General features: G+C 41.5%; 2 protein-coding genes across 2 annotated transcripts in view; both read right to left on the bottom strand.

Annotated features, from left to right (window-relative positions):
- Positions 1 to 9,336, bottom strand: part of LOC132582276 (uncharacterized) — a 30,220-nt gene extending 20,884 nt beyond the window's left edge. The window contains exons 1-2 of the mRNA XM_060253814.1: positions 8,841 to 9,336; positions 3,838 to 3,940 (exon numbers count right to left, since the gene is read on the bottom strand). Of these exons, the coding sequence (XP_060109797.1) occupies positions 3,838 to 3,940; positions 8,841 to 9,142 (405 nt within the window). The 5' untranslated portion in view covers positions 9,143 to 9,336. The remainder of the gene's footprint in view (positions 1 to 3,837; positions 3,941 to 8,840) is intronic.
- A 3,611-nt stretch (positions 9,337 to 12,947) lies between these two features.
- Positions 12,948 to 25,447, bottom strand: RAD51AP1 (RAD51 associated protein 1). The gene is made up of 8 exons (XM_060253708.1): positions 25,121 to 25,447; positions 23,018 to 23,070; positions 18,084 to 18,225; positions 17,826 to 17,935; positions 16,769 to 16,909; positions 15,337 to 15,492; positions 14,581 to 14,697; positions 12,948 to 13,891 (listed from the first exon to the last, which is right to left on the bottom strand). Exons 1-8 carry the CDS (start codon positions 25,129 to 25,131, stop codon positions 13,764 to 13,766), a joined length of 858 nt encoding a protein of 285 aa, XP_060109691.1. The 5' UTR covers positions 25,132 to 25,447; the 3' UTR covers positions 12,948 to 13,763.
- Positions 25,448 to 25,530: the final 83 nt, after the last annotated feature.

Consider the following 25,530-nt stretch of genomic DNA (forward strand, 5'->3'; position numbering starts at 1 on the left):
GATCCCACAACATTGATGGAAGCTCTGAATCTAAGGAGACTGAAGCCATTGGAACATTGCCTCCTTATTTTCCTCTCCATTTTCTTAAGGCTCTAACAAAATGCTCCATTATATGTAGGTAGATCAAGGAGGAAAAAAACAGATGGCTTTCTCTTAACTACTAGCAAACAGAGATTATCCACCAGCGCGATTAATGGTGCCTCAGTCCCCAAACCAGACTCAAAACCAGATTGCATTAGGGGTGGAGCCAGGGCCTTTTCCCTGCTGGAACCCACAGGAGTGGGGCTCTGGCTGGCCCAACCCGTCACGTGGCAGCCACATGCTCCCAGGCCAGGCAGTGTGGTCTAATATGCAAATGAGCGCCTGCTGGGCTTTTTCTGAAAAAAAAAGCACTAAGCAGAGCTATGGGAGTGAGAAACGTCCAATTCAGTTCCTTATTTCAGGAATCATTGACCAGAACCTCACAAGAAGAGCCTGTTAGATTAACTGCCATCTTTCTAGAAGTCCACAGGCACCCAGAGTCTTCAGGGACATATCCTTTTAACTGGTCTCACACTCGGCAGATATTAATGAAGTTCTGCAGGTATCATTCTTACTCAGTAATGATCTGTCCATGACATCAGTGACACTGAAGTCTTCCTCGCCCAACCAAGTACAAAATTTCTAGTATGACCTTCAAATATACTGGCACAGCCCCATGGTGAATGTAAAAGCCACAAAGTCCTGAGCCATTCCAGGTAAGGTGCTTTGGAGATGAAAGTTGTATTCTCCCGGGACCACAAGCCAGTTTCTAATACTAAACCCAAGAAAACCTTCATGAGTTCAGTCAGGAAGTCCGTCAGGCAGCCAGGTGGGTGGTGGTCAGGCCACAGTATTCCTAACATATCCCCCGAAGCACACTATTTATACATGCACTCTGCAAAGGTGCTTTATTAGATCTGGTGGCTACCGTGTAAGATGGATCTATGCAACTTTGTAGCCACTCTGCCTTGTATACTGCACCAACCCTATACTGTACCAACATCCTGGCTAGTATCAGCTGCACCAAATAGGACTTGCCATGTCCTCAGCAATAGATGCCAAGCCACCCTTTTCTTCCAGGACCAAGGTCAGGATTACCTATTGTAAGGGTGGCCAATGGTAGCTCTCCAGATGTTTTTTTGCCTACAACTCCCATCAGCCCCAGCCATTGGCCATGCTAGCTGGGGCTGATGGGAGTTATAGGCAAAAAACATCTGGAGAGCTACTGTTGGCCACCCCTGACCTATTGTAATGATTTGAATGTATATGTTTGTTCCTTTAATTGTTGGTAAGTTGCAATACAGAAAGGGGGGGTGAAAGACAAGGAATGAGTGAGTGAAGTGATTGGTTGGTGACTAAGAGTGTGTGGCCAGAGCTAAGTATGGAGAGAGAGAGAGAGATCAGCAGTTAACTCCTAACAGTTAACTGTCAGTCATGATCAGTCAACAGCCTAAAGAGTCTGAGAAGCAGCCTTCTGATTAGAATTCTATAGAGTTCTGTGAAAAGTATTAAGAGTCAATCAACAAAAATGAAGAATACTTAGAGGGCGTATAAAGGCTAGATAGAGAGCCAAAACCTAATCTTGTCAGAGTATTATAGGCGTGTCAGACACAGAAGCTGACAGAAGGTTAAGTATAGAAAGAAGGATTTGAAAATGAGGAGGGTGTGGAGTGAAACAGTGTGACACCTCAGTCAGAAGTTATTATCATTCATTGAAGAATTAAGCTATAAACACCTTGCTTATTGTACAAATAAAGATTTTGTTTTAAATTATCTTGGAGTCCTATGATTTTAATAAGAACATAAGAGAAGCCATGTTGGATCAGGCCAATGGCCCATCCAGTCCAACACTCTGTATCACACAGTAGCCAAAACATACATACATACATACATATATACACACACACACACACACACACACATAGTGGCTAATACCCACTGATGGACCTCTGCTCCATATTTTTATCCAATCTTGAAGCTGGCTATGCTTGTAGCCGCCACCACCTCCTGTGGCAGTGAATTCCACATGTTAATCACCCTTTGGGTGAAGAAGTACCGTTCTTCCTTTTATCCGTTCTAACCTGACCGCTCAACAATTTCATTGAAAGCCCACGAGTTCTTGTATTGTGAGAAAGCGAGAAAAGGACTTCTTTCTCTACTTTCACCATCCCATGCATAATCTTGTAAACCTCTATCATGTCACCCCGCAGTCGATGTTTCTCCAAGCTAAAGAGCCCCAAGCGTTTTATCCTTTCTTCATAGGGAAAGTGTTCCAAACCTTTAATCATTCCAGTTGCCCTTTTCTGCACTTTTTCCAATGCTATAATATCCTTTTTGAGGTGCAGTGACCAGAATTGCACACAGTACTCCAAATGAGACCGCGACATCGATTTATACAGGGGCATTATGATACTGGCTGATTTGTTTTCAATTCCCTTCCTAATAATTCCCAGCATAGCATTGGCCTTTTTTATTGCAATCGCACTGTCTTGACATTTTCAGTGAGTTATCTACCATGACCCCAAGATCTCTCTCTTGGTCAGTCTCTGCCAGTTCACAACCCATCAACTTGTATTTATAGCTGGGATTCATGGCCCCAATGTGTATTACTTTGCACTTGGCCACACTGAACCTCACCTGCCACGTTGATGCCCACTCACCCAGTCTCAACAGATCCCTTTGGAGTGCCTCACAATCCTCTCTGGTTCTCACCACCCTGAACAATTTAGTGTCATCTGCAAACTTGGCCACTTCACTGCTTACTCCCAACTCCAGATCATTAATGAACAAGTTAAAGAGCATGGGACCCAGTACTGAGCCCTGCAGCACCCCACTGCTTACCATCTTTCACTGCGAATACTGCCCATTTATGATGATGATGATATTGGATTTATATCCCGCCCTCCACTCCAAAGAGTCTCAGAGCGGCTCACAATCTCCTTTACCTTCCTCCCCCACAACAAACACCCTGTGAGGTGGGTGGGGCTGAGAGGGCTCTCACAGCAGCTGCCCTTTCAAGGACAACCTTTGCCAGAGCTATGGCTTACCCAAGGCCATTCCAGCAGCTGCAAGTGGAGGAGTGGGGAATCAAACCCGGTTCTCCCAGATAAGAGTCCGCACACTTAACCACTACACCAAACTATACTCACTCTCTGCTTCCTATTAATTAGCCAGTTTTTGATCCACAAGAGGACCTGTCCTTTTACTCCATGACTCTCGAGCTTAACATAAGAGTCTCATCCTCAGGGCCACATAGTGAAGAAGCCTTAGAGCTTGGGCACAAATCCAGTTGGTAACATTAAATAAAGTATTTGGAATTAAATTCCTGGTGGCAGCATATATACACAAATTAAAAGAGAAGTTGTGACTCCTATATTTTAATTTGGGACTGATTTGGCATTTAACCAAACCATCCTTTGGCAAGCTAAAATCACTTCATTTCCTCAAGATTGGGAAGAGGACCAGACACCAGTTGTCTAACTGTTTCACTTCAGCTAAAACAGGGTATGAGCCAAACTCCCCCTAGACTAGAAATTTACCTTTTAAAATCCTATTCACCTTTTTGAGAAACCACAATCCTCACCATCCTCATATCCTGTAATACAAGTGGGCAGGGGTCGTTTTGTAGGAAAATAGGTGGTGGAGCTCATCCAGGATTGTTATGCAGCGGCACCAACTATTCAATGGACAAGGTGGGAAGAAGGTGGAATTGTCAGAAACGTTCAGGAGCTGTGCTCCGGTGAGCTCCCGCTGAATCCGAGACCTGCAAGTGGGAAATGACAAACGTGATGCTGCCTTAAAATAACCTTTGCTCACCTTTTGGAGTGTTGCATTTGGTTTTTCACCAGGTTTCAGTATAACAGGGAGAGCACTTGATCGGCCTTTTCTTATTTTTTCAGGTTTGATGGCAATTTTTTTCCTAAAGAATTAGAATGGAGAAAAATGCATGGAGGAGACATTACAAATCAATCACAAAATCAATATATGCAATTTTTTGCATATTTTTGTCATTTTGCCTTGTACAGTGCAGGAACAAGAATTATCAATGAAATGGCCCAGGATGAGACTTTGTACAAGCATACAGCAAGAGTGTAGGGAACATTGCACATACTTGCCTAAGAGCTACCAAAATCACAAGGAAAAAGAATGAGGCACTGCTGTTGTCTTGCCCCTACATATCTAGAGCAGGGCTTTGATGGTGGGGAGAATTTGGAAAGCAAAAACATCTAATGCAGGGTAGACAATCTTTTCGGTACAAGCACAACATTATTTGCAAACATGTTAGAGTGCCATAAAACAAAGGGAAGGGCTGTGTAGAAATTTGGCCAGACACACTTAAAAGCAAGCCACACTCCAGGGGCACCACCAGTGGTTTAGTGGCTCATCTTGGACCTGCCTTGTGTCTGTTCTGCTCCAGGAGTCAGCAAACTTAACATGCCTGTTGTCTTCTCCCACCCTGCTAGTTTTAGCAGCATCTCCATGGCTTGCCTTGGTTCCAGTGTGCTGCTTGCTCACTGGAACACATGTCTAGGGTTGCCTGCCCACATTCTAACTGCTATATTTTGTTACATATATAACTAAAGATATTCATTTTTCAATCAAGTTGGGTCATCATAGCAGTCTGTAGCCACAGAACTAGGAAGGAATTTTGTGGCACCTTAAAGATTAACAGGTTTATAAGCTTTTACGGGCTGGAGCATGATGTGAAACTTCTGCAGCAATGGAACAAACTCAAAGATAAGCACAGGGCCAGTGTTCCCACTAAGCTGTGCATGTGAGCAGCTGCTCATTAACACAGGAACCCCCACTCAGGAGCAATCTAGAGCCGCACAGGGTCTTGCGCTGCCTATTGTCCATTTTAAGATTGCAGCATTTGTGTTCTGCTCAAGATGTGAACTACTTCAGTCAAAGGGGGAGGGAGGATTAGAGGGAAGGGAATATTGCACAGGGCACGTACACAATCAATGTAATTGCTTGATGCAGGTTATGGATTGTGTGGCATGCTCTGGACGGTATCAAGAATGGCAGAGGTCTATTTCACAGTGAATAGTTTTCTGATAAAAGGGAGCATTTATGTGTTTATCAGATAGGTTCAGAGTGATATCCAGAAAATAAACCTCCTACATGGCCTGGTCCCAGCAGAGTGAAAATAGCTAAACACCCGTAAGTTGTCATTCGTCAACAAAAATAACTTCAAGAAAGATTCCAAAGGAAAAGAAACCCTGAATTAGAATAGGAAGTTTGATTATATGAACCAGAAGTTAACACAGAACTGACAAATTTATTATTGGCCACTACAGGTGTGAAACGACATAGCCAGGTTATTGCTAATTACAAGGATTGCAAATGGTGTTTATCTCACGTACTGTTAAGGGCTGCATCAGTTGTATTTCATGGCCTTTTAATCTTCTGGCCAGAATTTTGTCCTTGCAATATAGTCTGCTAAGTGATGTTTCACTTGCTGCATGGGATAAAGTGGGCTCTAGCCCATGGAAGCTTCTGCCTCCTCAATGAATCTAGAAGACATTAAAAGGCCACTAAACCCTTTTAGTTAACATAACACAACTACTACTTATACAGTGCCATCAGTGTACTATTTTTTTTTTTACAGAGAGACAAGCAAAAAGACAGGTCCATGCCCCAAAGAGCCTACAAATTTCACAAGTGAGAGGGAGATGGAAGAGGACTGGAAGAAAAGGTAAAAGTAATGTAATAAGTGCAAATATTGTTATGTACACTAGGTGAGGACTGTGAGGGGTTAAGGCTCCATGTAAGGGATGGGAATTGAAGGGAAGATGAAGAGATGGCACCAGATAAATTCTGGGAGGTATTTCTAAGCTAAGGGACAGCAAGGGAGAAAGGGCAGAATTGTCAGAGAAAAGAAGAGACAACAAAGTAGTAAAAACTGAAGAGCAAACAGCATAGCTGACTGTGTAGCCGGAGATGAGAAGAGGGCAAAACAAAGAAGAGACAGAGATAGCAAATCATCCAGAGCTTTTAATAGCTAAGTTCCAGGCAAGGTTAGTGTAGCTCAGGTCTGCAATGGGTTTGCTAACTCCAGACTGAGAAATTCCTGGAGATTTGGGGGTGTACCCTGGGGGATGTGGAGGGATGTGTAGACCCCTCCCCCTCTTTAAAGCTACCATAGTCTGCTGGGGAACTGAACTTTTCAGCCTGCAGACCAGCTGTAATTCTGGGAGATCCACAGCCCTCACTGGGAGGCTGGCAACCGTCCATGCAATCTGCCCCTTTGTGGTTTAACCCTTCAAAGGATAAAAAGATGAACACTTGCCCATTCCCCCTCCCTTTATAATGCTACTGAGAATGCAGAAAAGAGAATTTTACCCCCTTCCCTCCTCTTATGAAAAAGCTGTCAACAGAACTTAGGATGATGGTCCTGTAGCGAGGAATTCTTTTAATTTTCCAGTTCTGCACATTAATAAAATTAGTGCTTGATATATGAAACTACTTTGTACTGAAAAGTACTCTAGGCCCGCAGTGAAAACGCTAAACCTAGAGCATGAGCAGATAACGAAATCCTCATGAAGACAAGTATTTCAGCACCAGACAGGACTGCATCCAGTTTTTCCTTTCTAATTGCCTTCTGAAGATTGGTAGCAGCTCCCAGAAACCCAATATAACCTTCCCCATGTAAAGGAACTTGCATTTAGTGCAAAGGTCTCATATGCGAAGGCAGAGCATTTGTTTATTTTCTCCATATTATGTCTGAGGAAATACCTCATGGAAGTTCTGTAGAGAGTATGACATCAGAGAGAACTATAATGTTCTGACATGGAGGGGGGTGGGGGAGATCAGAGTTCCAGAACATATCCAACCTTACATAGATACCAACTTGACTACTCATGTTTTCCTTTTAGACCTCAGCTATTAAAATATAGTCAATCTTCTCTTTCTTCCCTTTCATCTCCTCCAGTGGTAATCCTGTAAGAACCAAATCACTGACGCTTTGCTGCCTCAGAATTGGCCACCTGAGAGAAGCCATCTCTCCCTGTCTAACAGCCAATCCATCTGTTTCATCATTCTTACTAGGATCTATTGGAGCCACTAAGAACTAATTGTTAACCTAATTTAACAGATCAATTGAACCTGCCTGTCAATTGAAAAATGCAAATAAGTCTTTCACCTGAAGACTGGACAAATTTTGAATTCTTTATCCTTGATTGAGTTGACCTGTTTGGTACTGTTTGGAAAGGAAGAGTATTGGACTGTGTTGGGCTAACTGAATTCAGTTTATCACATCTATTTCAAAAGATGGTAAAATAAGATACAAACTGTAAAGGATTTTAATGTACTTACATTTTTTTTTTAAAGAATGTGCATTTTCTACTCAAAAGAGAGGAAGATAACAGAGTACCATTTTTTGGCCAACATTAAAATATAGTAAATGAAAATAAACAGTAAATAATAATATATAAAATTAGTCAATGAAAACAAGTTCAAGGCAACCAGAAAAATGCTCTATTTTTCCCGAGAGAAGAGGATGAATGATCAACTCCCAGCTCTTCTCCAGAATTGTGCAGTAAAAACCCCTTTAATTTCTCCTGTGCGTCTTCACTTCTCACTACATGAGCTTCTCATTTTTATTAATTCCTTTTCTTCATTCATTCTCATTTGCCATTGATATCCATAAGACCCAGTCAGTCTTTTCTCCTGGTTTTCATTTTATCAGCATAAATTTTGAGCTTTTCTAATACTCCTCCAGTGGATCAGAAGAAGATCGGAGAAAGGATACCCATTTTAGAGGTAATTTTAAAAGGCTTAGAAATAACCCAACAGCTACCGAAAGCTGCTTCCACATGGAAGATCTGATGCACTCTGGATCTCAGACTGGAAGAGAGTTTTTCAGAGAATCCACATGACATCATCCTCCAAGTGTTTGCCATTGAATGCCATTACCCTTCTGTATCCCTTTCTGCACATCATTTATCACCGAATACCACTGCAGGGGCAGGCAGCAAGGCTTTGGACCTGCTAGTGGGTCATTCCAAGGGCATTTTGGTTGGCCACAGTGGGACAAAGAAAAATAGACCCTAAGTATAATCTACCAGGGATGTTCTCAACTGGATGGAGGCAACGTAGGCAAAGCTAAACAGAAGGGGAACTCTAGAGAAACTTCAGAACTTGAGAGTTTGTCATTTTTGATGCTCTCACACTTCCTGTATCCTTTCAGTGAATTTAAAATGTCTTTATACTTTGAATAACCAAAAATGAATGAAAAACTAAAAGTGAATGAGAGTCTTCATTCATTTCACTTTCCGTTTTAAGGCCTTCCAGTCTATTTGTATTGTAGAAATAAACATACGGGGCTCATTTGTTTCATTTTATCCAAGACTCTTTGTCCAACAGTTGTAAAAGTACTTGAATAATAAAGACTGAATGCATTTTCAATCCACCTTGAATACACTTTGCAACTAGATTTTAGTTTGTGAAATGGCAAAATCCACTTGCAAACGGTCACTGAGATGGATTGAAACTGCATTATTTCGCGTGTATGGAAGCACCCAGTAATGTTGTTAACCATGACTGTGGGTTTTTAAAATTAAAAAACAGCAGGAGCTGTCAGACTTAATAAAACCAACAGATGACAGCTGATTTCCTGGCTAAGGAGCAGACTCTCTCCAGAGGGAATTCCAGAAACCCCAACAGAGACCAACAGGGCCCTTCTAATGGCTGATAACCCTTCACAGGAGCTCCAGCCGGCATCTCGGGGGTGGGGGGTTTGCGGGGGGAAAGCCTTCTCTGAGATACTCATGTTCTTTTTGCGACAATCTATAATGAATGATTGACAGTTCCCCTACCTCAATAAAACTGGTTGAGATGTTATTAGCTGCGGGGCCAAGGCGCTCATCTTGTTTGCTGAACATTCTTCCATGGACCTTAACACAGACAGAAATGTCTTCCATGAAATTTCTAGTGAATCACCTGTTTCCACAGCAGGAGCCCCAGAGAGACTTGGATTGCATGGCGAAGGGCAAACAATGGGTCTTGCGACACCTGAACAGGCAGTTCTGTCTTGATAATCACCCGTCTCCAACTTGTGCTCTGCACCAGGCTTCTGTTTGTTTTGCTCAACAAGTGAATGTTTCCTCTTTTGTGGCATTTCCCACAACACTCAAGAAGAGTTTGTCACAAGAACAGCGAGTTCCACTGAGGCATAAACATGCCAGCTGCTAAGGAAGGGAACCACCTGATATGTGAACAGATCACAGCAGTAGCATCCTATTGTAATGTTTTGATTTTGGCCAATTTTAATCTGTTTTTCAGTATTTACAGCACCCAGACACAATGATGGGACATCGTGGGTACATGATGGGTCAGTGGAACCTTACTGATGATGGCATCTATGATGCAACAGTGTCATGCATGAAAGGACGGAATGTCTGGAAACCTGTCGATCGAACCACAGAAGAACCAAGTTGCCATCAACAGGGTCACATATACGCACAACAGATTCAGCTCTGCTCTACCCTTTTGTGGGAAAATGCCCTCAGCCCAAGAATTCACCCCACTATCTCAATAATTGCGACTGTACTCCAGCTACAGATTTAGAGCTGGGGACCAGGGGATGAGTTAGCCTGCTCCAAGAACGGGGTACTTGAGTGCTTACATAAATTAATGGCTCTGGTTGAAGGAAGACAATCTCTTACTATACTAGAATATCACACCCAAAGGGACAGACAGCATTAACAGCCAGATTGCTAGATTATAAAGCCTTGCTTTTGAGGTAGCAGGGGCTGAATGACCCCAGAGGGTATTGACTCTCCCAAGGGAAGATTATAAATTCTCTGAGCACAGAGAAGATCTTTTATTTTCTGGCTTCTGACTAGGGAGGATCAAGGCGTGAATTAAAACAGAAGTCCCCAACTATTACATATGAGCAGGGTGAGAAGGATGTTGCCAGGAAGGGCTAATTAAGAGTCAAGATGCATAAGTAACTAAGCAATAAGGACACTACTGTAAAAATACACCATGTATGCATAGGCATCACTTTATACCGGAAACCTACTGACTGACAAACATATTTACATGCCTCCAACTACCTTCCTAAACATACAAATGATCCATTGTATACAGCTAGCCTCTGTGCTACAGTCACATCTATTCCAGTTCTAAAGACAGAGATTCTCACATGAAGAAATCCACAATAAACCTTTTTGGAACTAAAATGTCCACCTGGTGAAGTCAAGAAACAAACTGAGAAAGCTAGACTGGTACCCAGAGAAAGCCTGTTGCAAGACAGGCCCAAAGCAGACAATAACAGAACACCACTAACACAACTTAAAACAGTGTCATGCAACATCAGCGACTTACAATCTTACATATACATCAGCGACTTACATATACATACATACATATACACACATATATATACACACACGCGTGTGCACACACATATATATCTTTTTCGGCTTGACTTCGCGAACAAAGATTTAAGAAAGGTGCAGTAATCCACGTCTGCTGCAGGCTCGCTGGTGGCTGACAAGACCAATACGGGACAGGCAGGTCCGGCCACAGTGGCTGCAGGGAAAAGTCTGATTTGGGGTTGATGCTGTAGCAATGCGATTCTTCCTCAATCTCCTTTTGTCCTCAAGACCAGCTATGCGTGCGTTCTCAAAGGAAGAGACAGCCTGGTGGATGGTGTGCCTCCATGCTTTGCAATCTGAGGCTAGGTCAGACCACTGGTGATGGTTGATGCAACAGGTACCAAGGTATATATATATATACTGTGGCTAATAGCCACTGATGGACCTCGGCTCCATATTTTTATCCAATCCCCTCTTAAAGCTGGCTATGGTTGTAGCCATCACCACCTCCTGTGGCAGTGAATTCCACATGTTAATCACCCTTTGGGTGAAGAAGTACTTCCTTTTATCGTTTTAACCTGACTGCTCAGCAATTTCATTGAAAGCCCACGAGTTCTTGTATTGTGAGAAAGGGAGAAAAGGACTTCTTTCTCTACTTTCTCCATCCCATGCATAATCTTGAAAACCTCTGTCATGTCACCCCACAGTCAATGCTTCTCCTTTGCTGCCACCTACACCCAGAAAACACAGTCACTGGACCTGAGAACATCATTTCAGGCTCATTCACTTACCCATCTTCTAGCATTAGATACCAACAATGCCCTTCAGGTCAAACCCCACACCAAAGGATAAACAAACACAAATCTGATATCAAGAATCACAAAACTGAGAAACTGGCAGTAAAGCACTTCAACCTCCCAGGATATTCAATGGAAGCCTCAAAGTAGCTTTTTTATTACAAAAGAACTTCAGAAACAGACTGGAACAGGAGATTGCTGAGTTACAAGTTATCACAGCACTCAGGACAATGGAACTCCCAGAGCTTAATGAAGACATTGGTTTCTTATCTCAACACACGTTAAAGTCATTCAGTTCTCCCATCTGTTGTGAACTCTATTATGCGGTATGCTAATTTGCTGCTATTCACAGGTCTCACAAACTGCCTTAATCCAATCTTAGCTATATCTATTGTTCAGTTACTTATGCATCTTGACTATAATCAGGGGTGGAATTCTAGCAGGAGCTCCTTTGCATAGAGCCTTGAAAACTCTTGGAGGATTGGCTACATCAGGGGTGTGTGCAAAGGAGCGCCTGCTAGAATTCCATCCCTGACTGTAATTAGCCCTTCCTGGCGACACCTTCACCACTCTACCTATATGTAGTGGCTGGTGACTTGTATTTCAATGGTGACTTGTATCTGAAGTATGTATGCATATGAAAGCTTATGCCCGGATTAAAACTTTGTTGAACTTAAAGGTCCCACTGGACTCAGAGTTTAAACTAGACTTCATGCTCTGTGATGGATCAGGCTCTCTTCACCTGGGCAAACATATTCAGCATGGTTTCAACTACAGTTGAATTCCAGCAGTAGAAGCAATTGAAGAAGACCATAGATTTATACCCCACCCTTCTCTCTGAATCATTCTCAGAGCGGCTTACAATCTCCTTTATCTTCTTCCCCCACATTGGACACCCTGTGAGTTGGGTGGGGCTGAGAGAGCTCTCACAGAAGCTGCCCATTCAAGGACAACTCTGCGAGAGCTATGGCTAACCCAAGGCCATTCCAGCAGCTGCAAGGGGAGGAGTGGGGAATCAAACCCCGTTCTCCCAGTTAAAAGTTCACACACTTAACCACTACACCAAAGAGGAGTGGTTCTCAATTGGTAGACACATCTCAAGTTCTCTCTCCAGTCTTCCTGTTGGTGTAGCTGCTGCTATTATGCCTGACTAGGGATGAAGGATCTGCCCTAACAGGACAGTCAAGGCTAGATCTGAAAAGATCTCAGAAACTAAGCAGAGTCAGCCTGAGTTTGTTCTTGGATGAGAGACCACCAAGAAAGTCCAGTATTGTTATGCAGAAGCAGGCAATGGCAAATCACTTGTTAATCTCTTGCCTTGAATATCCTGTGGGGTCACCATATGTCAGCTGTGACTTGGTTGCACTTTACAGACACAGGAATGAAGGGCAATCACCTACTGGCAATGCTGGCAAACAAGCCCTCCTGTCAGTGGCCCAACAGTCTATGAAAGACAGCCATACACCCTCATCCTTCTCAGGTATTGACCAATTTTCTACACGCTTCGGCACTACCTGAGCTTCATGAACTTGGGCAAGGGGCAGTGCTGGGAAACTGGTCTTGCTCAGTCTTTAATGGAACACCCACATCCCTTACAAATAGCCACATTTTAAGAAATAAAGACAGAGCGTAATAATGCTTTGATTGTTCTGAATAGAGCTGGGCTTTTTGTTTTACATATGGAAGTTTGGGCACTTTTCCTCAGAGACCCAACCTGAATCAGTTTACTTTAGATGTTCAAATTGTCGACTTCTTTGAAATATGAAAGCCTTAGGTCTGAAGGAAGTAGCTAGCCTTTGTGCCATTTCTTTTAAAAAATCATTTATTTCATAAAAGTCACAGTAATAATACACAATATATATTCATCAACAAAAGCTTAAATATACATTGCCAAAATCTGAGAAGTAACATTTGCTGAGTCGCATCAAGACAGACAAGATTTGATAGCATGTACTCCTGTTACATGAAGACAGAAAATCACTGTAAGATCGTAAGCCGAAGACCACTTTTAGTAAAATATCAGGTTATGCAAATAAGCTTTGTCTTACAAACAAACTGAATTCAAATGTCATCTTCAACAGTTGGAAGGCCCTCCTGTCAACAGAAGGGGTGTGTTTTACCATCTCTCCCTCACACACACTGTAAATCCACACTTCTACCACCAACACTGTTCTTGAGGGTCAACTGTTGCACACAAACAGAATTCTTGGAGACAGGAATGTTCCGTTCCACCAATAGGGGTCCACTGGTGCTGCTCTGGATCCAACCCATAGGTCTGTAGATGGATATTGCAGGTCTTGAGGTATCTGTCCTGGCCCACTGATGGTGGCTGTGATATCAGTGACTTCCACAGACCACAAACAGTCACCACTCCTACCACAACAATCAGCAAATATGCCAATAATGTGGAAAATTTCAGTTGTTAGAGAGGGATCACAACTTAAGATTAACAACATGACATCAGCTCATGTCTTACAAAAGTTTTTAAAATGCATCTCTCAGTCCTGAATTACCAGTTTATGGTCTACAGGTTCTCTAATTTCTTGTTTTGAAATTAGGAATATTTTCCATTCCCACCAGTCCTGTGAGTTTACAACTTCTAAAATCATCACAGGGTCATTCAGACGCTGGCAACGTTGGGGTGCAAGGGCTTCACTCTTGCCAATCGGGAAAGGCCAAGTCTGAGACTCTGAGTGGGTGACTTCACAAGGACTCCTCCTGGTGGGCTATTAGTGGTTCCAGATGCAGCTAAAGAGATAGGTGAAGATGTGTGTTAAGAAAAATTCCAGGCTGTTTAGATAATCTTTAATTCGTTCATCAGTTATGTTCCTGGTGATGATCGTTTCTTAAATTCTAGGGCTGAAGTATTGTGCAAGTTGTACAGCTTACTTCTAGCGCCCAATTTTAACATAAAGCATATCTCTATAGGCATTTCAGAACTAAACTCTGCATTCATATAATCATGGATGTGTGTAAAAGGCTCTCTGCATCCCAACAAGTATTTTGCAATGCAACCAAGCTCATGCAAGCCTTATCTAAGCTGACTCTCAGCTGGGAAATTTCCTTTTAATATTTTAGCCCAAATCTCAACCACTGCAGTAGACAAAACAAACAAACACACCAGCATTTGTGAAATCATTTGTGTTCTTAGCAAACTAGCTCTAAGCAAAAGAGACTCCCTAAAAGAAAAGCATTCAGAATTATCAGGTTGAATTCAGCCTGCTTTCATTCAGCCTTGCTCAATTCCCCTCCTTACTTCAGCCTTCAACCCATGTGGCTTTAAGTCCAACCAGGTCCCATGATCCTCAGCTGAGCCATTCTGGGTGACCAAATAAAATCTTTCCTTCCCTTTTTTCACCAGCAGAAAAACAGATTGGATGTGTTAGAAATTGCACAGGTAGGAGAGTTCATGTTTTCTTTTCATATATAAAACATACCTGGCGGTGTCCAGCTGGGCCTCTTGAGTGCTGTAGAGCTTGATGTTTTTAAAGGCCTTCCAAGTGATTCTGAAGAACTTGGGGCTCTCTTCAAAGTTGCCTCAGGTTTTGCTTGAACTAGCGACATGGTTAAAGGCAAAAAGAAAAAACCTTTGGTTTTTCCCCACTAGCCTTTCAAGGATCAGCAACAGAATTAATTCTGTATTTAGTTCAGAAGGTACTTGTAAACACTGCAGTTGAATTTGAAAAACAAACTTGTAAACACTGCAGTTGAATTTGAAAAATAAATTAATTTCTCTGACATTTCTATCAATGAATCTATCAGTTGAAGATGTTTTGTTTCAATGAGTTCCCACACTTAAAATTCCAGTATGAATTTAAAACTTTAATCCTCTTGAAGGCAATGTTTTACACCTGCTCAAAAATCAAATTCATTTTAATGAGATTTGTGCATGCACATCTAAATTTCACTGGAGTGCACTTCAACATCATTGACATTGGAAACACTTCTACGAATACTAAATTGGAAAACTAACATAAATATTGAAAGAAACAAAAATGCTAGAAAGATACGTGACTACACGTGCATAAAAGCATGTGGAGCCTAGTAAAAGCAAAATGGAATCACATAACATTAGAACCAGGGGACACCTAACACAAAACATTGCTCACAGACTGCAAATATGAATTCTTTGAAAACCTCATTGAGAAAAGCATATACCAAAGTTCAGGAAGACATGTAACAAATTTGCTTACCCTCAGAGCTCCTTTCCAATTTGGTAGTGGTCTTTGCTTTTTCATTTTTAGCATTTAACTTCTTTCCACCCTTTCCAATTTCCTTAGTTGCCTTCTTCACAGGAAATTCATCATGACCATCTTCGCTGAAGCTGGAATCAGCTTCTGACTCTTCAGCTAAAACCACAAGTAAAATACAGATGAGCCGTGAAAGTGGACATACACAGACAGGTGAACAGTGACACCTTTAGTTTAGTAGTGGGAAGATATGGAAGATAGAAAAAATGTTTGAATGACAATCTCAGAATGAGTGAAAACCTGGCAGTTTATGTAGGAGAGATACCCCAATCCTTTATTCTGAATGTGTAGGAACTAGTTTGCAGTTGTGAACACAGTTTTGGAAGGGGCATGGACACATACAGGAGTGGCAAGATCCAAATGGGGATGGTTAAAGGAGGACTCAATTCCAAGGCAAATAAGATTAGTACAAAAAAATTCTATTTAAACAATTGATTAAAATAAACACCCCTTACTCAGATAATGATGTGCAATTGCCATCAAGATTTGGATACCAATGTGAAAGCAATCTAAAAATGCAACAGAGTACTATACATTTTTTCTTTGGTGCAGTGTTGATTTGTTTTGGTGTAAATTTCAGAGCTACAACTGAAGAGCATGTTCGTTGTTTCCTAGTAAGGCACTAATTTTTTTTAGTTTCTCATAATTTCCCATAATTTCCAAGTGCATTTGAAAGGTGGCAAAAAAGGAATAAAATGTTAATATCAACATTTCTCATGACTGTGTAAATAATTATCCACTAATACATCAAACTGCATGAAAAGCAAAGCAAGGATAAAACTATTATAAAAGTTAACCTAATCTTGTATGCTGCCTCCACACTAGTTTTCCCATAAACAGCCGAACAAAATTACTTTACATGGATTAGGTGCTCAAGCCAGTGACATTGTACAGGCAGCCCATTAAACCAGCTCGCTAAAACTAGTTTGTTGTACAAAACCTAGTTAGTTTACAACGGACTGGCCTGTTCTGAATTCCTGTTGAGAAGCTGGAGTGCCATTCTGAGGGCCAGTTCACATAAAAAGTTCATGTGCCTCCCACGCGTCTGGCCCTGGATTCTAGCAGATGTGCTCTAGGATCTTTTTACTCCGAGATTAATTCTCAGGCATGTAGGAGCCCAATAGAGTCTGGGACCATGGGGAAAGCACACAGGTGCAGGGCTTTTCTTGAGCAGGAACACAGTTCCAGCTGGCTTGGCACCAAGGGGAGTGACTTAATATGCAAATGGGTTCCTGATGGGCTTTTTCTACAACCCCCCCCCCCTTGCACAGGTGTGTTTTTCAAAACTATGGGCAATGTGTTTTAATACAATGTCCTTGAACACCATGATTCAACATTCAGAACATGTATTATGGAAATAAATGGAAGCACTTACTTGACACCATCTCTTGTTCGCAACTGAGAGCAGAACTTGTACTATCTTGGCTTTCAGTCAGTACCTTCTGCTGAGGTGCTGCTGTTCTTTGTTCGAAATCCTTTACAGTTTGGTCACGTTCATTTGCACTTTCATGCTGAACTGTAATTGAACATTTCGCTTAGCACACACCAAGTATCATGGAGAAAACACTCTGGGTTTATGCTTTGTTGCACCTTTCCAAACCATTAACTCAGCCTCCACCGGTTCAATCCATACTGTTTGGAAAAACTGTGGGATTGTGGTTGCCACACTTGCTCACACAGCAGGAATTCCTTTAGATGATCAGGCTTAGCTATCCTTCACACCGAACAATCTTGCCTTTTCCTGCTGTATGGAAATTTTATTATATTAAATCTGTGCTGCTAGTTCTGCCATGCCCACTGATATCAATATGTTAACATATCTCCAGAGAGAAAGGAGTTGCACTCTGGATAGAACTGTTATTTCAAAATCCCTGCATCTCATGGTTAGAACGTCAGGCTAAGTCTGAATCTCCTACTCTACTTTGTACTAGTCCCACACTCAGACTAACCTACCCTGCAGAGCTGTTGTGAGAGGAGAGTGATATAAACATCTGGGTCCTTCTGGGAAAAAAAGTGGATCTAGATGGAATAAAGGAATACATTGTACTGTTAGTATTCTTACCTTGAGCTGCATTATCATGAATGGCTGCTACCACCCCATACCTCCTCAACAATATTTAAAGAAAATGTATGACAGTGTCATAATGAAGTATCTTCTTTACCCAAACACTGAGTGCTTTTACACAGAAATTGTTTGCAAGTGGGTTTACACAGTGAAAATCCAGTTGCAAAGTGCATTATTTAGTTTGTGTGAACACGCCCATTGTCAGGGAAATATGGAAGAAATGGCAGCACCTGCCACATGCTTAAAGTAACATGTAATTTGCTCTTAAGTGTAAGGATACAATACCAGGATTAGGAATAAAAACAGGAAACACTATTACAAGATACACAGACAACAGGAGTTTCTATTGTAGGAAAACTCTACTAACCTTGTTCCTGTGAATCTTTTACTTTGCAGGTACCTAAAGCTGGTTCACTCACTGACAAAGCTAAGGCAACTTCTAAGTCTCTTTGATAAAGCTTGTCATCCAAGGGAACTCTGAAATATTGCAAACAACAATTTAGGAACATATTCCCAATACACTTTTACCTCCTGCAAACGTTAAGAAAAGCAAAAAAAACCCAAATTATATTCTCAGTTATTTCAAGCACTAAAAAGAACATTTATTTTTCTTTCTTCACCTTACCTTTTTTTCGCTGCTCTTTTCTGCAGCTCAACCTCCCCTCTAAGCAGCTTATTTTGCGGTTCCATTTTCTTCTTCTTTGTCTCAGCGTGCACTCTCTTTGACTTCTTATTTGATGGTGCAGCTATGCTTGTGAAGTCTTCATCTGTTTTTGAAAAGTACTTTAGTAGTGCCTCATTCCACTGCAATACTAGTTCCTTCATCCACCATTATTTGCACAGAATTTGTATGTTAAATATTCCAGCGCTTCAGTTTTTAATCATAATCCAATATAATTAAACTAAGCAGAAGAGCGGAATTTGTTCTAGAGAAGGAATGCCCATTTCAAGATTAACTCTTACGTACAAAAGTGTGTGTGTATGCATGTGTGTCATATTAGGCCACACCCCCTGACACCAAGCCAGCTGGAACTGCGTTCCTGTGCATTCCTGCCTAAAAAAAAAGTCGTGTGTGTGTGTATGTAAAATATAGGAGCCCCGTGGCTCAGAGTGGTAAAGCTGCAGTACTGCAGTCCAAGCTCTCTGTTCATGACCAGAGTTTGATCCTGGCAGAAGCTGGGTTCAGTAGCCCGCTCAAGGTTGACTCAGCTTTCCATCCTTCTGAGGTCGGTAAAATGAGTACCCAGCTTGCTGGGGCGGGGGGGGAAGTGTAGATGACTGGGGAAGGCAATGGCAAACCACCCCATAAAAAGTATGCCGTGAAAAGTCGTGATGCGACATCACCCCAGAGTTGGAAACAACTGGTGCTTGCACAGAGGGCTATCTTTACTACCTTTATAAAAGCATGACTGTCCCCTTTGGTTGCTGTCTTGCACTGATGGGTATAGACTGCTCTGTTTTGTCTGGCATTTCCTCACTGATCCTTCCTCCCTGTCCAGTGTTTTAAGCATTTTTTACCTTTTGTATATTTCTCACCTTTGGTTTTAATTCTTTTAATGAAGTGTTTTAATTTTGATCGTTTTTAAGACCAGTATTTAATGACGTATGTTTTAAATCTGTTCCCTACCTTGGTGGTCCTGAAAAAGGCAAAACATTTTGTAAATAAGTAATGGCTATGCCACAGTCACGGCAGACAAAGTAAACAGCCAAGCGAGGTGATAATCCCCACCCTCACTTGCAGGTACCTCCCTGTCCAGAAATAGCAAAGTGCAAGCAAGAACAGACAGTTGCTTTTTTCCCCCTCCTCTTCTTGCAAGACTTCAGCTGAGTATGTGAAAAGATAACTTAACAAACACTAGAGACCTCTTGATTACAGGGAGTGGGGAATCAAACCCAGTTCTCCCAGATAAGAGCCCGCGCACTTAACTACTACACCAAACTGGCCTCCTTTATATTTTATTGATTATTTATGAATGGCCAGTGTCTGATTTTATTATCTTTTAGATTATGCATTTTTATATCCAAACATTGTTTTATTGCTGTAATCCGCCCTGAGCCTTTCAGGAAAGGCTGGAATAGAAATCATGTAAATAAGATAAAATTAAATAAATAATCTCAAGAACAAATGCTATCAATGAAGCCATCAGAAAAGAGGCCGGAAGTAGATGGGCCCTGATCCACTGCGCTTTAACAGAGGTCAGCTTAGAATTTCTCCATGAACATACACTTTTTAAAAAAAACATATTAGTAATAAATATAGCAAGAACATCATAATGAACCAGGGCTTTTTTTTTGTAGAATGACTCATTTGCATATTAGGCTACACCCCTGACACAAGCATTCTTTCACATAGGGCTTTTTTGTAGAACCCCAGCAGGAACTCATTTGCACATCAGGCCACACCTCTTGACACCAAGTCAGTCAGAACTAAGTTCCTGTGCGTTCCTGTTTACAAAAAACTCCTGGTAATGATGTTTCTTCTTTTTTCAATCCTTGTGAGCTTCTTTTAGAACAAATTTGAGCTAAAAAGGAGGTTAAAACATAAAATAAAGGAGCTAGTCCACGGCTCCTCCTTTACTGTAAGCGTTATTGCAAGACCTCCCAAAACTTTATTACCTAACAAGGGAAGGCCTTCAAAATTCTGAACAGCCAGTTTCCTGCTGTTTTTTGTATGGCAAACATATTTCATAGCTTGGCTTAGACTGGAAAGAGGCACTTAATTGTAGGTTCATTTATTAAAGGACAATCCCGCCTAGGTAGCACCGTAAAATGGTTTTAAAGTGTTTTAATAGTGTTTATTGTTTGAGGTTTGATCATTTAACTGTATCTATTGTCTGAAATTTTTTGAACTGATTGTTAGCCGCCCTGAGTCCGCTTGCGAAGAGGGCGGGGTATAAATTAAAGGTAATAATAATAATAATTAAAGGCATTTGCATACACAGTGTGGTATAGCTGCAGTACTGCAGTCCTAAGTTCTGCTCACGACCCGAGTTCGATCCCAGCAGAAGCTGGGTTCACGTAACCAGCTCAAGGTTGACTCAGCCTTCCATCCTTCTGAGGTCGGTAAAATGAGTACCCAGCTTGCTGGGGGGAAAGTGTAGATGACGGGGGAAAGCAATGGCAAACCACCCTGTAAAAAGTTTGCCGAGAAAATGTTGTGAAAGCAACGTCACCCCAGAGTCAGAAATGACTGGTGCTTGCACAGGGGACTACCTTTTTTTCCCCCTCCATAGATCAGCAGTTTCCAGTCATGATTCAGAATTACATACCATATAACCATTTAAAATCTGAAACAAATCCTTAGAAGAACCAGACACCTTACTAGACTAATAACAAAAAGCCCCGCAGAGCAACTGTGCGGGACAGCCAGCCCTTAAACAAACACACAAGATGGCAAGGGCCTTACCATAAGCCTCACCATACCAGGAAGCACACACTCGCGTTTTAGAAAACCTGCTCTACTGCAGTGTGTTCAACCAAGCTCCTTATGGAACAGCATCTACAACTACTGTTGGTTATCAAAGACTGGTCTCAGACTGAAACATATCTAGAAAAAAATGGTGACTCAAAATCCCAGCACTGCCTATATATCCAGTCCTCAAGTGCACATTTTCTCTTCTTGGAAACCACTGGCCACAAATGATCCACGTTCTATAATCGCTTAACTGAGACCCTCTTTCCTGAATGGTTTCAGTTCTTCCTCCAGGAGGAAGCAGAGTTCTACACACTATTATCAACTTTTAAACTTTCTCCAGCACTAACTTCTCTGCTCCTTCCACTGAGGTTAGCTGAGACTTCTGTTTTTATCAGAACTTCAGTCTCTCTATGGTTTGCCGTTGATTTTGTAATGGAAGACTCAGTCCTACTTGGACTTTCAGATACTATAAGAGAGATCAAGACACCAACTTTACTCAGCTCATGAACACTAACTTACATTCAACTTTTTAAAGAGTCTCTGTTCACTGTCCTTTTTGTATTACATGTGTATATTATGCTGTATATTTATAAAAGTTTATTATATTGTGCTCTGGGAATTCATATTAGTACTGAATAAAATATAGAAGAGAGGAGATTGGATTTATACCCCATCCTCCACTCAGAGTCTCAGAGCAGTTTACAATCTCCTTTCCATTCCCCTCCCCACAACAGACACCCTTTGGGGTAGGTGGAGCTGAGAGAGCTCTGAAAGAAACTGCTTTTGAGAGAGCAGCTCTGAGAGAACTTGTAATTGACTCAAGGTCAAATCAGCAGGTGCATGCGGAGGAGTGGGGAATCAAACCCAGTTCTTCCAGATTAGGGTCTGTGCTCCTAACCACTACACAAAACTGGCTCTCTTATGAATCAAACTAATATACTAATAAATCAAACAAAATCATTCTAGTTTGGCAAGAGTTGCTTCTCAAAATACCACTTGAAGAAACATAGCTGTTTCAACAGTAGGGAACGGAAGCTGTTCTCTGCCCCCCCCCCCCTGGAATCACTGGCTTCATCTGAGCCAGGTGTCCTGTAATCAAGGGTAATCAAACCACGTTGCATATATGTACATCACACATGGGACACCTGTTAAAGGTCTCATGGATCATTTCCTAACTTTTACATAAAGAGATGTAGAGAAAGAATATAACTATCAAGAATTTATAAACAGGATTATGCCTGGGATGAGGGCAGTGGTCTTGATCTCCTATATAACTTGGAACTGGAAGTACCTATGGACCAGGAAGGGGAAAGGCACTCTTCAAAAAGAAAATGATTGTTTCCATTGACACCTCAAAAATCCAGCCAGATTCCAGTTCTTGCATCTAAAGACTAGTACCTGTTTTTGGACTAGGGTTGCTATTTAACTTCAATTAACTGTTGAGAGTATTTAATGCCTTTTAATTTCTTAAATTCTGGAATATAATAGACAGACTATAACAATTTGAAGCTGGGACGGGGAGGGGACTGGACTTTATTATAGCTTTTTGGATCTGAGTAGAAATTTTGATTTAATGTCTTGAAAGTAATATAATTTGTTCCCTGGAAGATACAGTTTTTTGTATCTATACTCGGCTAGCTTGGAAAATTTTAGTCAGGGCCTGTGGGTGAATTAAATAGCAGTTGAAACTTGTTATAGTATAGAATTAATATGGAATGGGTTTTGAATTTAAGATTTAGAATGTTTAGGAAAGGTGGAGAGTTTGTGGGTAGATTTATTAGGGAGACATAGGACAACAGGTTGAGGAAATTTTGTTATTGCGTTTATTTTTAATGCACAGTGGTGATAATAATTCAGGTATTAGCTATTTTGTTATAAACACAGAATATAGAAAACAGAACTGTTAACTCATACCTTAAAATTACAAAGTAAATAGTACCTGGAGGGGGAGGATTTTTTTCTGGAATGTGTGTATTTGTATTCTGAAATGTGTACTTGTAAAAGACTGACTGTTAACCAGCTCCTGCTTTAAGAAATGTGTGCTTTGTCACATGCTCCACAGTCATCAGTGCACCTGTTCCAATGGACACCTGACCCCTTACAGCACAGAAGGCCCATCAATGACACAAAGAGAGACTACTTACCATCATCGTCATCCGCATCTCCAAACTGAGAATAATCTACTGCTTTTTTGTTTCTGGGGAACACAAAAAAGAAGTGTCATCTTTCAGTATCTAGGCATTGTTTGAAATATTTTTCATCTGTACAGTTATCCTCAAAATATACACTATTAACACTAGTAGCTTAGGTAATATTTTAACACAGTGCAATGGCTAGCTCCCAGTATCATAATCTACATGTGTATGTGCACAGTGAGCTGCCACTGAATTGGATATTTTCAATAGCTATTCAGAATTCAAATTTATCAAGACGACCTGAGCCTGATGCAAAAAACTGATCTGGAATAAATCTGTCAAGACAACCTTCTCTATTGCTGTAAACCAGAAAAGAATCCTAGACACAACACATACACACATTTATTCAATTATCGGAAGCACATTAGCTTTTTCAGAATCACTAGCTTTTTATCCACACTACCTATAGAAAAGCAGATAAGAAAAAATCCCATGAGTAACACATTCACAGTAAGCCACAGCTTCTTACTACATAAATGGGACAGAAAAATTAAATTCTCCCCCACCCCACCCCTTGAAAAAATATGATTTGCACTTTCTCTGCCTAGAACAAAAACACTGTCAAAGAATGGTAAGAGTATTTTTAAAACATTAGCTTTACCAGAATACCAAAAGATACTTTAATCAAGTCGTTTTTTGCATAAACTATTTACAAAAACATTTTTCACACTTTCAAGCAGTTCCTTAACAAGGCAGCTAGTAAACCAAAACCTCCATAAACAATAACACTTAAATACATTACAGCATCAATATTTTATTCTACTCTGATAATACACATTTATTTAAATCATTTAGCAGCATAAAACCAAGGATAAAGAAATCAGTGGCTGTAGTGGTTAGTCAGTGCATCAGACTAGGATCTGGGACACCCAGGTTTAAATTTCCTCTCTGCAGTACAAGCTTGCTGGGTGACCCTGGGTCAGACTCCTGCTCTCTCTCCCCCTACCTTTTCTTACGGGATTATTAAACATAAGGATGGAAGAATGATGTAAATTGCTTTATATTCTAATTAGGAAGAAGAGGGGAATAAGAATTAAATAGTGAATGGTAGTACAAATCAAAAGTAGTACAACTGTAGAACCAATATCCTTTTGGAAAGACATGAGATCAGGAAAAAACCATTTTTAACGAAAGGTTTAAGCAAAAGATATATTCATCAGTTACTAAGAACTTAAGGAGTGACCACTGGATCAGAACAATGGTTCATTTAGTTCAGCCTCCTGTTTCACATAGCAGCTGAAACTGTTGCCTTGAAGGATTGAACAGGGAATGGAGGCTGATGTTTCACCCTGATACTACATCCTAGCACTGGCATTCAGAGGTTCACTCTCCTTTCTGAAATGTCCTTTGTTATACTGCTGGACAGCTTCTCCACACTCCAGCCTGCAGATCTTCTACGCAAGGCCCAGTGCGCTTGTCAAAGCATTCATGCATTTTTGTGTCTCTAAGGCTGCTTAGTCTTCTCATTTAATCTTTAGGCAATGCTGGCTTCCTAGTTCTTCTGCCTATAGGTCAAACCACCCCCACCCCCCACCCCCAGAAAAGCATCTTGCATTTTTGCTTTGGTGAGGGGAGGAGCATTCTTCCTGCCCTGAAGAAATAACTCTGTACAGCTCTACAACACAATACTCTTTAATCCATGCTCAAACAAACTCCACCAAGAACTCTGCTCAGAAATAAAACCATCAAGTCACAGCCGACTTATAGGCGACCCCCGAGGATTTTCAAGGGAAGAGTAGATCAGAGTGAGTTGGTTTGCTATCGCCTCCATGGCATGACCCTGATATCCCTTGGTGATCTCTAGTTCAAATAATAGCCAGGCATTCTGAATAAAACTTTGTTGGTCTTAAAGGTACCACCTGACTCCTGCTTTGTTCTATAGCTTCTGAGATCTGACGAGCTAGGGCTAGCCTGGGTTACCCAGGTCGGGGCTGACCTTCTTTAGCCCTCATTTGAAAAACAAACCAACTCTTTTAGCCTAACGAAGAATTAAACTGACACAAGTTGAAGGGCTGCGAGAAACTCCTCCACGAGAAGGGAAACGATACCCACCTCCGCGCCATCCCCAGCCCCTTCTGCACTAGCTGTCAATTCGTAACTCCCGCGCAGACCAACTTAAGGTTTATACGGCGCATGCGCAGAGCGCTCTCTGAGTGCATCCTGTGAGAAATTTTCAATTCTTATTGCGCACTCTCAGCGCGAGAGAATGGGCGGGCCGCAGGATGCTTTCCCCCAATCAAGGCTCAGTTTCGAGGGATTTGGGTTGGCCGGGCAACTGCGGGAGCTTTCGTCGGTTTTGATGGGCAGGGGATGGAAACGCAGCGGCTAACGTAAAAAAAAAAATCGCACCACTCCCACTCCTCGTGCGCGCGCGCGTTCGCGGAAATGGCTTCCGGTCTCCGGTACCGGAAGTGAAAGCGGAGAAAGCAAAGGATGGAACCTCGATTATGAGAAAGCGGAAG

The sequence above is a fragment of the Heteronotia binoei genome, chromosome 14 (genome assembly GCF_032191835.1).
Source record: "Heteronotia binoei isolate CCM8104 ecotype False Entrance Well chromosome 14, APGP_CSIRO_Hbin_v1, whole genome shotgun sequence".
Classification (NCBI taxonomy): domain Eukaryota; kingdom Metazoa; phylum Chordata; class Lepidosauria; order Squamata; family Gekkonidae; genus Heteronotia; species Heteronotia binoei.